At 48.2% G+C, this 15,418-nt stretch overlaps 1 protein-coding gene across 1 annotated transcript; it reads left to right on the forward strand.

The window, feature by feature from the left end:
* Positions 1-1,247: 1,247 nt before the first annotated feature.
* Positions 1,248-8,942, forward strand: CUNH15orf40 (chromosome unknown C15orf40 homolog). Its single transcript, XM_070400612.1, has 5 exons — positions 1,248-1,374; positions 2,206-2,332; positions 5,406-5,533; positions 7,809-7,906; positions 8,857-8,942. Exons 1-4 carry the CDS (start codon positions 1,261-1,263, stop codon positions 7,902-7,904), a joined length of 465 nt encoding a protein of 154 aa, XP_070256713.1. The 5' UTR covers positions 1,248-1,260; the 3' UTR covers positions 7,905-7,906; positions 8,857-8,942.
* The last annotated feature ends 6,476 nt before the right edge of the window (positions 8,943-15,418 follow it).

Here is a 15,418-nt window from a genome sequence, read left to right on the forward strand (position 1 = left end):
TTCAATTGTCCGCCTTATCTTTAACTTCCTGGCTGCTGGGTCCAAAGTGTTGAAAATGATAGTGTACGCACTGAGGCAGTGATGATTTTATGGTCTCCAAGTTCAACTAGATCATTGGTGCAGCCAGGGGAGGGTTCAGTAGTCAGCTCTTTGCCATTCCCCTGAGTATTTAAATCTGTTATACTCTCCTAACACCTCCCCTCCTGTAGCTGATGAAAGAAGCTCCAGCTCCTCCCACCAAACCTACAAACACACCTACGTGAGCAGCGCAGCAAGGCTGTCCGTTTATGAAGAAAAGGTGTCTTGACTACGGCTTCCTGTAGAAGGGTCATTCTCTCCCATTGTGCACAGAACCCCACCCTCTGCCTCTGTTTTACCCTCCCTCTCCTGGCTTCATTCCTATCAACATTGATAGGATATCCCTATCCTATTAACTCCCATCCAGTTTTTTGTGTTTTTTTTCTTCAAAAAATCAATGCCATGTGCCCCTCCAGATACCAGTTAACTCCTTCACAGTGAAGTCAAATTACTCCCTGCCCCATCGGTGTGGCTCAGTGGTTGAGCCTCCACCCATGAACCAGGAGGTCAGTCAGGGCACATGCCCGGGCTCCATCCCCACTAGGGGGCGTGCTAGAGGCAGCCAGTTGATGATTCTCATCATTGATGATTCTTTCTCCCTTCCTCTCTCTGAAATCAATAAAAACATATTAAAATTTTAAAAAGTATTCCCTACAGCAGTTAGCCTCCGCTCCTTACACTGTGGGAGTCCGAGCTCCTGGCACAGGTGGGTGCTTCCCATCTCTGGGTTCCCTGGACCACATCCCAGGACAAGAGGGACCCGCGCAGGCTCTGGAGCAGTGGTTCTCAACCTTCCTCATGCCGCGACCCTTTAATACAGTTCCTCATGACCCTTTAATACAGTTCCTCATGGTGCGGTGACCTCCAATTTCATTGTTACAAATTGAACATAATTAAAGCATAGTGATTAATCACAAAAACAATATGTAATTATATATGTGTTTGCCGATGGTCTTAGGCGTCCCCTGTGAAAGGGTCGTTTGACTCCCAAAGGGGTCGCGACCCACAGGTTGAGAACCGCTGCTCTGGAGGCTCCCGAAGTCTTGCTCCCGCCGACCGACAGGTGTCGCCCTCGCGCCGGAGCCGAGGGCGAAGCTCCCGAGGCCGCTCCCGCCCGCGGTGTGCGCAGGCGCAGAGGGCGTTTCCAACGCCGCCGCCCGCCCCGCCGCCTCCCAGGGGAGGATGCTCCGGCTCGGCTGCGCACTCAGGCGGCTCGGGGCGGGACCTGGTGCTCGGGCCTCCGGCCGGCTCCCTGCGGGCGCCGAGATGCCAAAGAAAGCTGGTGCGACGAGCAAGGCCAGTAGCGAGTCCCGCGGCCGCGGAGGGGTGGGCGCGGGAGAGGAGCGGGCCGCGCGGGTGGGGGCTCCCGCCTCGCTCGCCGGCCGCCTCCGCCAGGGGGCTCCCTGGGCCGCTTCTGCTGCCTGCGTCGGCCTCGGCCCCCGCGCCAGGCGGGTGTGTGTCGGGTGGCGCCTTCGGCCTGCGCCCTCCCTCCGCACCCCTCCTGTCGGGGACTCGCCGCGCCCCCTCTGCAGGGCGGACTCCGGCCGGTCTCCGAGACCCCGCGGCCAGGTGCCGGGGTGCCCCGGCCGGACAGCCCTCCTCCTCCGGGAGTGACGCCCAGCGCGCGGTGGCTCCCTGCAGCCCGAGCTCCCAGGGGGCCTTACTCCCCTTGACACACAGCCTCTGCCTGCAGGCTGCCCGGTGCAGAGTCCGTGTGCGCCAGACGAAAAGTCCTAGAACAACTGATGTTGCACAGCCGGCCTTTTAAAGGTCACCGCTTTCCCCCCAAATTCACTGACAGAGGCGCTTCCGGGTTTAGTTCACATTCATTCATTAGCTCGTGCCGCACGCGTGGTCCCTGCCTCGGCGGGACGGGACGCACCGAGCGGACGGGGGCCGTGAGCCAGCGCCGAGGTGCGGAGCCAGAGCCAGGCCATCAGGACGGAGGAAAGTGGGGTTGATGGGACGGCATTGGTTGGAGCCACGAGGAGGCTGCAGCCATGCCGGGGTGGCACGAATTCCCCGGGCGCCGACGGTTTGCCTTGGTTACAGGTGGAAGGACCACGTGTGTGGGGAAAATGTTTTGCAACCTGTGAAGTTGTAGTGTGGTTGTTGTTGTCGTTTTAGGGTAAAAGCCAGAGCAAGGAGCCAGAGCAAGCGCTTCCTCCCCTAGGCCCCGTGGCAGTGGATGCCAAAGGCTGTGTCACCATAGCCATCCACGCCAAGCCGGGCGCTAAGCACAATGCCGTGACAGGTACCGCTGAGCGCCGGGGTGGGCGGCCCTGGGAGCCGGGGCGCCCTCCTCCCTCTTCCCTCCTCCCTCTGCCTTGGTTAGTTGGGACTTTATCCTGTACAGGCAGGTGTGTTGTCCATATCTACAGTTAGAGGGCTTTTCATTTCCAGATGCTAAATTCTAATGTACAGTTGTAAAGCCAGTGTGTAAAAGATGAAAAAAAAAAAACACCGTGGTATACTTTCCTTTTTTTAAAAAATATATTTTTATTGATTTCAGAGAGGAAGGGAGAGGGGGAGAGAGGTAGAAACATTAATGATGAGATAGAATCATCGATCGGCTGCCTCCTGCAGGCCCCCCACACTGGGGATCAACCCCGCAACTCGTGGGCATGTGCCCTTGACCGGAATCGAACCGGGACCCTTCAGTCCGAAGGCTGACGCTCTGTCCGTTGAGCCACACCAGTTAGGGCAGCGGTTCTCAACCTGTGGGTCGCGACCCCTTTGGGGGTCGAACGACCCTTTCACAGGGGTCGCCTAAGACCGTCGGAAAACACATATATAATGACATATTGTTTTTGTGATTCATCACTATGCTTTAATTATGTCCAATTTGCAACCATGAAAATACATCCTGCATATCAGATATTTACATTACGATTCATAACAGTAGCAAAATTACAGTTATGAAGTAGCAACGAAAATAATTTTATGGTTGGGGGTCACCACCACATGAGGAACTGTATGAAAGGGTCGCGGCATTAGGAAGGTTGAGAAACACTGAGTTAGGGCATATCTTTTTTTTTAATTAGGATGTTTTAGAAAGGACACATAAACATGTGTCGCTTATTAGTAGCTTGTCCTGTTCCAGAACTAGAGACATTGGCCAGAGAAAGAAAGAAGACATCTTGGTGGAGTTTAAGGATCTTTGGTCCAAGGAGGCAGCGTTCATCAACTCCCCTGTGAACTTGTTTTAAATCAGAATGATGGAAAACATTTCTGGGTCCAGGTCTTCCATCTGTTTGATGGGATAATTGGACTAAGTTAAAAGCTTTCAAGTTATTGCCTGGAGCCTAAAAGGTGGGCAAGGGGGAGGCCAACAGCCCGGGTTTCTGAGAAGCTGTTTACGTCTGTTTTAAATGGGATTTCAGGGGAAATTGCTGTGTGTGTGTGTGTGTGTGTGTGTGTGTGTGTATGTATTGAGGGTGGGGGCAGGAAATTCTGAGCGGGGGAAAAAGTTTAAGAACCATTGATCTGAATTATCTTGAAGGTCTTTTTCACCTCTACAGCTCTGTATTCCAATTTTAAAAAATATTGTGAAAATTAGACCTCAGAATTGGGGTGCTAGGCCTGGTTGTGTGATTGACTGTGCCAGCTTGGCCATACCCTCCTTGGCCAGCGTTTTCTAAGTATTGCTGTGGGCACTGTCTGCTGTTGGAATACCAGGTTTCGTTAGGTCTAAGATGCCATCAACTGCAAGGTACACAAGTATTTTAAGTACCAGTAAGAAAGGCAAAATCTATATCAAACACTTTATTTAAAATGTGAGAAAATGTACACCTTAGAATCTGTAACAGGAGAGGACAGATGTTTTACCTCATTTTATATAAATATATATTTCTTTATTGATTTCAGAGAGGAAGGGAGAGGGAGAGAGAGATAGAAACATCAGTGATGAGAGAGAATCATTGATTGGCTGCCTCCTGCACGCCCCCTACTGGGGATCGATCCCTCAACCTGGGCATGTGCCCTTGACCAGAATTGAACCTGGGACCCTTCAGTCCGCAGGCCGACGCTATAGCCACTGAGCCAAACCAGCACAGTGGTCGGCAAACTGCGGCTCGGCAAACCACGGCTCGCGAGCCACGTGCGGCTCTTTGGCCCCTTGAGTGTGGCTCTTCCACAAAATACTGACTTCTGCGCACGGGCCACGAAGTTTCAGTCGCACTGTACGTGCGCGCCCGCACGTGGTATTTTGTGGAAGAGCCACACTCAAGGGGACAAAGAGCTGCATGTGGCTCGCGAGCCGCAGTTTGCCAACCACGGGGCTAGGGCTTTTCCTCATTCTTGTGGATCCTGTGGCCAGGTTGTTCACACAGGGAAGGTGTGAGTGTGTGGAAATGCCCGAGTGACCCCGGGTGTCGGACCCGCTCAAGCTCACTTACAAACTGCTTTGAGCAAATACTTCTCTCTCTCAGAAAGAACGGGCAGGCTGCCCTTTGTAAATGCAGTATTGATGGGGAGTCTGTTCCGAAGCAGTGTTCCTTGTCCCTGGATTTCACAGCATGGGTTTAAGTTTATTTTTGATTCACAACATCACTCATCTTGATTCCTATTTTATTTGTAAAATGGAGATAATATTGGTATTCGTACCTTCATAAAGTTGTTACGAGGATTACACAAGTTCATATTTGTAAAGTCCTTAAAACATGTTCGTGTGCCCTTAACATTAGTGTATGTGTTATGTAAATATTTATTAAACATTACGGTTTGAAAACATTAGAGAAGCATTTCACATACGAGACAATTCTGGCCCCGTGCTCTCGTTGTCCTGATGAGGAAGCTGAACACCCTGTCCAATCCAGGGAGCTGCCCTGTTCATCCTTCTTCAGTGACGTTTGCTGAGCCTCCACCCCAGCTCCTGACTCCCTCCGTGAGCACTTCCTGTCAGATAAGCGTGTTTTCCAGTTGCCTAAATCCAGGATACTGCCCAGGCTTTTTTGTTTTTCTTTCTTAATAAATCCTTATTGTTGGAAGTATTACATATGTCCCCTTTTCTCCCCCTCATTGACCCCCTCAAGCCTGCTCTCACCCCCCGCCCCAGGCCCTCACCGCCCCATGCTGCCCAGGATTCTTTAGGCCCATCCTGGTCAGCGTAAACATAGTTTTTCTTCTCTGAGTTTGTTTTCTGTATTAGTGAAGGCATATTTATATGTTTATGTTCCCCTTAAATCTGATTAGTTTAATTCTTCATTTCTGCATCTAACAGTAAAAACCTACTGTGTGCCAGGCAAATGCAAATTCTTTTAGAAAAATACTCTCACTTCCCAAAGAAGAACTCCTCAAGGATAAAGTCCACACTGCTTTCCTTCCAGATTTGACAACCGAAGCTGTGAGTGTAGCTATTGCAGCACCTCCGTCGGAAGGAGAGGCTAACGCTGAGCTCTGTCGGTATCTCTCCAAGGTCTTAGAACTCAGGAAGAGTGATGTGGTTTTAGATAAAGTAGGTATCTCTTTTTCTCTTTTATATCTTTTTTTAAAATCCTCACCTGAGGTTATGTTTTATGATAGATTTTTTGAGAGAGAGAGGAAGGGGGAGAGAGAAAGAGAGAGAGAGAGAGAGAGAGAGAGAGAAAGAAACATGGATTGGTTGCCTTGCATACAGCATCCTGACCAAGAATTGAAACCACAACCTAGGTATGTACCCTGATCAGGAATAGAACCCACAACCTTTTGGTTTACAGGGTGACGCTCCAACTAATTGAGCCACCTGGCCAGGGCTAAATATCTTTGATTATTACACTTCAGTTATTTAAAAAATACTGATTTTTTTTCTTTTCCAAGTAATTGAAAAACTAGTTGTTTTTCATTGTCATATTCATTTAACCCCTAAAATCTAAAATCTGGATTCTTCCTATCTCATCTCCTTCATTTCTGCTGCATCAATCCTCATTAAGACTGTCCGTGCACGCCACTGACATTCCTCAGTGGCCACCATTTCCAGCATTGTCTCCTGTACCTTTTCTGTCAGATTAATTTTGCTCCTCTCTTCCTTCAAGTCACCGTAATAAACAATCTAAAATGGTTCGTGTTGTTGGCATCTCCATTAGTGAGTCCGTCAGGTATTTCTGGTCCTGCACGTCACCCGTGCTCACGGGGAGAAGTTCCTATGAAGTCATTCATACCACAGCTTTGCACTAGGGGTGGACATCACGACTATCTGGGAATGATTTCTAAAACTCAGGTTCTTGGGCACTGCCCTAGAACAGTGATGGCGAATCTTTTGAGCTCGGCGTGTCAGCATTTTGAAAAACCCTAACTTAATTCTGGTGCCGTGTCACATATAGAAATTTTTTGATCTTTGCAACCATAGTAAAACAAAGACTTATATTTTTGATATTTATTTTATATATTTAAATGCCATTTAACAAAGAAAAATCAACCAAAAAAATGAGTTTGCGTGTCACCTCTGACACGCGTGTCATAGGTTTGCCATCACTGCCCTAGAATTACTGAAATAGAATCTGCAGTAGTGAGACCCGACCCTGTCGTCTTTATCTCTTAAAGCTCAACTTGTTTTCCAGTGCTACACTCTGTAGCTCCCATCCAGGTTCCAGCTGGCATTCAGTCATTGATTAATAGGCTGCACCTGAACATCCATTGCACACCAGGTCCCTCATTGTCCACAATAGTTGGCAGGTCATTTCTGGTTTTCTGCCAGTGTGCATGCTCTGCTATTTGCTTGTAAGGCACTCCCCACTCTTCTACCTGAGAACTTCTACCCAACTAGATAAATCCCTGCCTTGATTTACCTTTTTTTAAAGGATGTGTTTCAAAACAATGGTTTTCAATAGTTGTCTTAAGTGGTTATGGAATCACAGCACTTAATATGTGAATATTTTTTTTTAATTTTCAGAAATGTGTTACAGCATAGAGAGTAACAATTTGTTCTGTATTTTGGAATTATTCTTTTATTATTTTTTTCTTTATTGATTAAGGTATTACATATGTGTCCTTATCTCTCCCAATGGCCCCCCCATCCCCCCACTCATGCCCTCACCCCCCTGGTGTCTGTGTCTATTGGTTAGGCCTATATGCATGCATACAAGTCCTTTGGTTGATCTTGGAATTATTTTTATACAAAGTTCATATGAAATTGCAATATTTGTTTTGATAATTTAAAAAATAATTTTCACTCTTTTAAAAAAATATATATTTTATTGATTTTTTTTACAGAGAGGAAGGGAGAGGGATAGAGAGTTAGAAAAATCGATGAGAGAGAAATACCGATCAATTGCCTCCTGCACACCTCCTACTGGGGATGTGCCCACAACCAAGGTACATGCCCTTGACTGGAATCGAACCTGGGATCCTTCAGTCCGCAGGCCGATGCTCTATCCACTGAGCCAAACCAGTTAGGGCTGATTTTCACTTTTAATTTAAACAAAAGAATTACTGGAAACCAGAATATTATACATCTGGATTCCATATTCATTAAAGAATTTTAATGCCCAGCTTTTATTATTACAAAAATTGATATATGAAGATAAAAACCCTGGAGAGTTATAAAATTTATAGTAAGGTGGAATCTAAGAGATAGTCTTTGGTTAGATCACAATGGCCAGGAGAAAGTGGCAGTGAAGCCGTCAGGAAAGTTGCAGGTCACCTGTAAGAACCCCACAAGGATATGTCCGCAATGCATACAACTGAGGTCTGTTTCTAATAGTGTTAGAAAGTTTAGTATGTTATCCTCACACTGTCTTTTCCTTTTAATCCAGGGCAGTAAATCTCGTGAAAAAGTGGTGAAGCTTTTGGCCTCCACAACTCCAGAGGAGGTCTTGGAGAAATTGGAAAAGCAAGTTGAAAAAAAATAAAAGTAAGAAAGAAAATAATACGTCCTTGAGAAACTTTTTTTATTGCTAATGATGACGAGGCTGCTAAATAGGAAAATGCAGTTAAATGCACAGAAGGACATGTAAAATAAATGTATTTAAATAAGAACAGGTCTCCAAAAAGAAGTAGAAATTTTAAAGGTACTGCATATTGAATATAGGTTCTAAGATCCCTGACCCCAGATGGCTTGGAACATGTTGCTCTGATTTCATGGCATTGCAGAGTAACAGAGCTGGGTAGGCTATTCAGGATGGCCTGATTCAGCCCCTTTCATTTTGTGATGGTGCTTCTGATATCCCGGAGTTGAGAGATAGGATCACACTGTGCAGAATGACAACTAGAACCCAGATCCCTTGACTCCCACTTGAATACACTCTATCCTGATTGTAAATTAAAATGGTAATATTTCCGCAACACTTCTGGAATTCTAGGGATTGCCTTCTAACCCAGTTTACAAGTGACAGGAAAGCTTGCCAATATATTTTGTGCTCTATATCATAAAACGCTTATCTTTATGCAAAAATGTTTTCTGCATCTTTTTGAAACCCTTGAGCATTTTATGAAAAAGTAAGAAAGAATAACCAAGACTTGTATAGGCATACCTCGTTTTATTGCACTTCACAGATACAAGGTTTTTTACAAATTGCAGGCTTATGGCCACTCTTGTGTTGAGCAAGTCTGTTCGTACCATTCTTCCAACAGCATTTGCTCACTTTGTGTCTTTGTGACACATTTTGTCAATTCTCTCAATATTTCAAACTTTTTCATTATTATTATATTTGTTATGGTGATCTGTGAACAGTGATCTTTGATAATATTATTGTAATTGTTTTGTGGCACCACAAACCACACTCATATAAGATGGTGAACTTGATAAATGTATGTGTTCTGACTACCCACCAGCTGTTCCCTTATCTCTCTCCCTTTCCTCAGGCCTCCCTATTCCGAGATACAACAATAGTGAATTTAGGCGAATTTATAACCCTACAATGGCCTTTAGGTGTTCAAGTGAAAGGAAGAGTCGCACGTCTCTCACTTTAAATCAAAAGCTAGAAATGATTAAACTTAGTGAGGAAGGCATGTCAAAAGCTGAGATAGGCCGAAAGCTAGGCCTCTTGCGACAAACAGTTAGCCAAGTTGTGAATGCAAAGGAAAAGTTCTTGAAGGAAATGAAAAGTGCTACTCCAATGAACACACGAGTGATAAGAAAGCAAAACAGCCTGATTGCTGATATGGAGAAAGTGTTAGTGGTCTGGATAAAAGATCAAACCAGCCACAACATTCCCTTAAGCCAGAGTCTAATCCAGGCCAAGGCCTTAATGCTTTTCAATTCTATAAAGGCCGAGAGAGGTGAGGAAGCTGCAGAAGAAAAGTTCGAGGCCAGCAGAGGTTGGTTCATGAGGTTTAAGGAAAGATGCCGACTCTGTGACATAAAAGTGCAAGGTGAAGCCGCAGGTGCCGACGTGGAAGCTGCAGCAAGTGACCCAGAAGATCTGGCCAAAATAATTAATGAAGGTGGCTACACCACACAACAGATTTTCAATGTAGAGGAAACAGCCTTATATTGGAAGAAGATGCCATCTAGAACTTTCATAGCCAGAGAGGAGAAGGCAATGCCTGGCTTCAAAGATTCAAAGGACAGGCTGACCCTCTTGTTAGGGGCTAATGCAGCTGGTGACTTTAAGTTGAAGCCAATGCTCGTGTATTATTCTGAAAATCCTACCGCCCTTAAGAATTATGCTAAAGCTACTCTGCCTGTGCTCTATAAATGGAACAACAAAGCCTGGATGACAGCACATTTGTTTACATCATGGTTTACTGAATATTTTAAGCCCGCTGTCGAGACCTACTGCTCGGAAAAAAAGATCCCTTTCAAAATATTACTGCTTATTGACAATACACCTGTTCACCCAAGAGCTCTGAAGGAGTTGTACAATGAGATTAATGTTATTTTCATACCTGCTAACACAGCGTCCACTCTGCAGCCCCTGGGTCAAGGAGTAATTTCAACTTTCAAGTCTTATTATTTAAGAAACATATTTTGTAAGGCTATAGCTGCCACAGATAGTGACTCCTCTGATGGATCGGGGCAAAGTAAATTGAAAACCTTCTGGAAAGGGTTCACCATTCTAGATGCCATTAAGAACATCCGCGATTCGTGGGATGAGGTCAAAACATCAACCATAACAGGAGTTTGGAAGAAGTTGATTCCAACCCTCACGGATGAGTTTGAGGAGTTCAAGGTTTCATTGGAGGAAGTGACTGCAGATGTGGTGGAAATAGCGAGAGAACTGGAATTAGAAGTGGGGCCTGAAGATGTGACCGAATGGCTGCAGTCTCATGACAGCTCTTTAACGGATGAGGAGCTGCTGCTTATGGATGAGCAGAGGAAGTGGTTTCTTGAGATGGAGTCCGCTCCTGGCGAAGATGATGTGAAGATCGTTGAAATGACCACCAGGGATTTAGAATATTACATAAACTTAGTGGATGAGGCAGCAGCAGGGTTTGAGAGGATCGACTCCAATTTTGAAAGAAGTTATACTGTGGGTGGAATGCTATCAAACAGCATCGCATGCTACAGAAAAATCATCCACGAAAGGAAGAGTCAGTCGATGAGGCAGAGTTCATTGTCTTATTTTAAGAAATTCCCACAGCCACCCCAGCCTTCAGCCGCCGCCACCCGGGTCGGTCAGCAGCTATTAACATTGAAGCAAGACTCTCCACCAGCAAAAAGATTACGACTCCCTGAAGACTCGGATGATGGTTAGCATTTTTTAGCAGTAACGTACTTTTTAATTAAGGCATGTACGTGGTTTTGCCTCCATTGACAGAGCCTGAGAAAGCAAAGCCTGGACTCCTGATTCTGTGGGCCTCTCCTCCTTCGCCAGCGAGGGGTTGGAGAGAGAACCAGAGCGTGTAAGTGACACCTTTGCGTTCAAAATTCCAGACAGTTAAAAACTCACAACTTTGGAGGCAGTTCTTTTCTGGGCTGTGGTCTCCCCCCCCCCTCCCCTCCCCCTTACAAATTCAGGGATTGGGTTAAGTAGTTCCTTTAACTATAATGCAGAATATACATTTTGGAATCTACCATGGCTCCCACTTGAGATTTTTTTTAAAAATTGATTTCAGAAAGGAAAGGAGAGGGAGAGAGAGATAGAAGCATCAATGAGAGAGACTCATTGATCTGCTGCCTCCTGCATGCCCCCCACTAGGGACCGAGCCCGCAACCCAGGAATGTGCTCTTGACGGGAATCAAACCTCAGACCCTTCAGTCCACAGGCCGGCACTCTATCCACTTAGCCAAACAGGCTAGGGCCAGATTATTTTTTAAAACGTGCCTAGAGACTACAAAATGTAAAATCTAGATTTTCAGTTTACATCCAAGAGGTGGCACCATAATGCAAAAGCAGCCACATAATTTGAAGGAACTGAACTGCACTATTAGGAAACCACTTCTGCAGTGCCTGATGCCAGTAATCCTTTTTATCTCATCCTCTCAGAGGTACTCCTGAGGCTTGGTCTCCTCATATCTTTGAGTTTAGCTCAGGCCAGAGTGTGGTGTTAACCCAGGCCAACTGTGTATTCAGAAGTTCAGGGTCACTGCCATAGTGGAGTCGGCATGGTCCCGACTGCCTCCCTCCACTCTGCAGCTTTCAGAAATCCCTTTTAGTTGCCATTTTTGAAAATGGAGTTGGGCCGGACAATTGACAGAAACTAATTTCTTAAACCAGATGCCAAATTTATTAACTTGATTCAGGAACACACCTGCCAATTAGACTGCATACTGGCATCCTTTAATGGGTACATTCTGTCCCTTTGGGAAATCTCATAGGAAGCCAGTTACTTGGAGTCTACTTAGAGATCTTGGGATCAGAGCCAAGGACATTATGGGCCTGGGTCAGGGAGCTATGACCATCCCCTTTCTGCCGCAGGAATAGGCCCATTATATCCCATCAACCCTTCTCCTGGGACAATGCTGGGCCCTCATGATTTATGGCATAGGAACTCCCTTTTTCTAGGCTCGAGGAGCCCACCTACTTCTGTTCACATAGGCTTTCTCTAGACCGTCCTTATAATTCAGTTGGTAAGATTTTTTTTCAGCATTTTATAATCCCTACTAGGGACCTGGTGCAAGGATTCGTGCACTGATGGGGTCCTTCGGCCTGGCCTGTGGGGATTGGGCCAAAACCGGTTCTCCAACATTGCCTGAGGGGTCCCAGATTGCGAGAGGGCACAGGCCAGGCTGAGGGACCCCACCGGTACATGAATCTGTGCGCCAGGCCTCTGACATCCCCTGATGGGCCCAGGGTGCGGGTGAAGCAGATTCAGGGCCTACAGTACCCCAGCAGCAACCTAACCCACTGCCAATTCCATGAGGAATCAGGCGCCCTCCTCTACTGGTCGGAGCGCCTGCCCCCTGGTGGTCATTGCATGTCATAGCTACCGGGCAAACGGTCAGACGGTTGCTTAGGCTTTTATATATATAAACTAGAGGCCCGGTGCACAAATGCACCAGTGGGGTCCCTCGGCCTGGCCTGCAGGGATCGGGCTGAAACTGGCAGTCCAACATCCCCCAAGGGATGTAGTAGTGCGCGAAGTGAGAGGCAGCCGGGGAGGAGCCCAAGCCTGGGGCCGGGCACTGCACCATTCCTGCTCATCCCGGTACTGCTGCATCTGCCACCGCTGCCACTCAGTAGCTTGCAGCCGCTCTGCTGAAGTCTCTGTGCACCCATCCTAGGGCGATAACGGTGCACCCATGACCAAGAAGTGACTGCGGGCTCACATCCGGTCAGTCCCAATTCCGGTCCCAGTCCTGGTCCGAATGGGAGAGGCTCACACTGCCGTAGCTGCACTTGCCAGGTCGGTCAGCTGAGTGGCGCTCCTGCTGTAAGAGTGCACTGACCACCAGGGAGCAGCTCCTGCATTGAGGGTCTGCCCTCTGGAGGTCAGTGCGCATCATAGCTACCAGTTGAATGGTCAGATACTTAGCATATTAGGCTTTTCTCCCTCTCCCTCCCTCTCTCTCTCTCTCTCTCTCTATATATATATATATATATACACACACACACACACTAGAGGCCTGGTGCACGAAATTCGTGCACGGGGGCAGGGGTTCCCTCAGCCCAGCCTGCACCCTCTCCAATTGGGGACCCCTTGGGACATCCCTCTTGCAATCTGGCTCCTAACCGCTCACCTGCCGGCTTGATCACCCCTAACTACCTCTGTCTGCCTGCCTGATCACCCCTAACCTCTCTGCCTGCCTGCCTGATCACCCCTAACTGCCCTCCTCTGCTCACCTGATCTCGCCCCCAACTGCCCTCCCATGCCCTCCTCCCTCCTGTCAGGGTCTGGTTTGAAGGCTTGCCATGCACCCAATTGCAGGAGACCCAGAGTTCCACTGCATCCCGGCTGGCCGGGACTCAGCCCCCTCCCGCTGTGGGGCCCACAGACCCCTCCCACTGCGGACGCTGCAGCGACCCAGAACTCACTGCCTCCGTGGGCGCTCTGAGGGTGGGATCTTCCCACTGGCCTTGCCGGAATCAGCTTTGGGAGGGCGCCTCAGGGCTGGTGGGACTGACGGAAGTGGGGGTGTGGCATGGAGGTGGTGCCTACGCTTCTGTTAACTTACACAATGTGTTTTATACCACAGCATATGGCGGCGGCTGTGAATGGGACCAAGTGGAACCTGTAGGCCGAGCTGAAGCAGTGTCTGCAGGCCATCAGTAGCGCTCACAGCCGCCACTGCCATCTGGGGAGTACAGGCTGCCCTCCACAGGGCCTTACCTCCCCTTTCCCCATCCCCGCTGCCACAAGTCCCCGCCCACCCATGCCTGCTGTGCGCACAGCCTGGCGTTCGGTCGTCCCTCCAGTTGTTTTGGATGTTACGGACCCTGGCTTTTTATATATTAGGATAGACTAGAGGCCCGGTGCATGAAATTTGTGCCCGGGTAGGGTCTCTAGGCCTGGCTGGCGATCAGGGCTGATCAGGGCCTTTCTCCAGCTGCTGGCTGGGGCCTGCCTTAGTTCTGCGCCGCCCCATGGTGGTCAACGCACATCACAGCGAGCGATCAAACTCCTGGTCGGTTGAACTCCTGAGGAGGCACTTGGCATATTAGGCTTTTATATATATACCAGCAGCCTGGTGCATGAAATTCGTGCACAGGGCGGGGGGTGTCCCTCAGCCTGACCTGCACCCTCTCCAATCCGGGAGCCCTCAGGGCGTGTCCTACTGATGGCTTAGGCCCGCTCCCTGTGGTTCTCTGTTCTCTGCGGTGCCTGCCTGCTCCACTCCGCGGCAATGGCCAAGTAGGCTGTCCTGGGTGCTGCCTGCGGGCCCGCTTGCCTGCTCCCTGGTCACCGCAGCGACAGCCAAGCAGGCCACACTTCCCTGTTCCCTGGGTTGCCGCAGCGATGGCCAAGCATACTGTGCTGGGAGCTGCCTACGGGCTGCGCTTGCCTGCTCATGGCGACAGCCAAGCAGGCCCTGCTGTCTGCCATCAAGCTGTGCAGCCGCCCTCACCTCCCAGCTGGCGAAGGTCCCAGGAGCCTGCGGGCCTGGCTTGGCGTGGCCACCCTCACCTCCCAGGGCCACAATGGTCCCGGGAGCCTGCGGGCGTGGCACCCAACCCCGGGACCCAGGCCACTTGGCGCCTACGTATGCAAAGTGACCCACCATCTTTGTTGGGTTAATTTGCACACTGACTACTGATTGGCTGGTGGGCATCACGGAGGGGTGGTCAATTTGCATCTTTCTCTTTTATTAGTGCAGATATAGATTTGTTGCCTAGGATAGGAAACCCCTATGACAGCTAACAAAGTACAGTATTTCTACAATAATGATGATAATGTTGAAAATTACAAGTGCCTGCTTTGTGATAGCCAGAGTTATAAACATTGTATAAATAGCAGCTCATTGTAGTGGATATTATTACTGACACTGGGCACTTGACTTCCTTTACCTAATCCACCCGACCTTGGTGACACTAATGGGAGGTAGGCCGTGTCTATAAAGAAATAATTTACTTTGATGACGGTGGATAAAGGTTCTGAACCATGAGGTGCCCTTATCAGAGAATGGTAATGGCAACCCAACAAAGAAAGGTACCTTTATTTACCTGTTATCTTTTGCCATCTTAATGTGCAGTGATAAAGAGTTTTGTTTTCACTTTACTTAGATGAAGAAGTTCAAAGACAGGCCAGGCAGCCATCTTAGTCTTATCCTCTCCTCATCCCCAACCCCCACCCTCTCCTATAATAATTAACATAGGACAGATGGGTTTTTCAGATTTAAGTCTTGTCTTTTCATTTTTTGCTTGTGAGATAGTTGCTTTTTCTCTTCCCTTCAGAACGTTGCCACTTTATTCAATGCATTCCTCAAACCTCTTTCTCTCAACTCAGATCTTGTACTGGAGCCGAGTTAAAGCTGCCTAAGGCCACGCCACATGACCAGTAAGAGGCGGTGGCTTAAGAAAGGGGTTCCCTTAAATCAGCTACC

The sequence above is a fragment of the Myotis yumanensis genome, unplaced genomic scaffold (assembly GCF_028538775.1).
Source record: "Myotis yumanensis isolate MYYU_CA2020_CCGP unplaced genomic scaffold, mMyoYum1.0.hap1 SCAF_20, whole genome shotgun sequence".
Taxonomy (NCBI): domain Eukaryota; kingdom Metazoa; phylum Chordata; class Mammalia; order Chiroptera; family Vespertilionidae; genus Myotis; species Myotis yumanensis.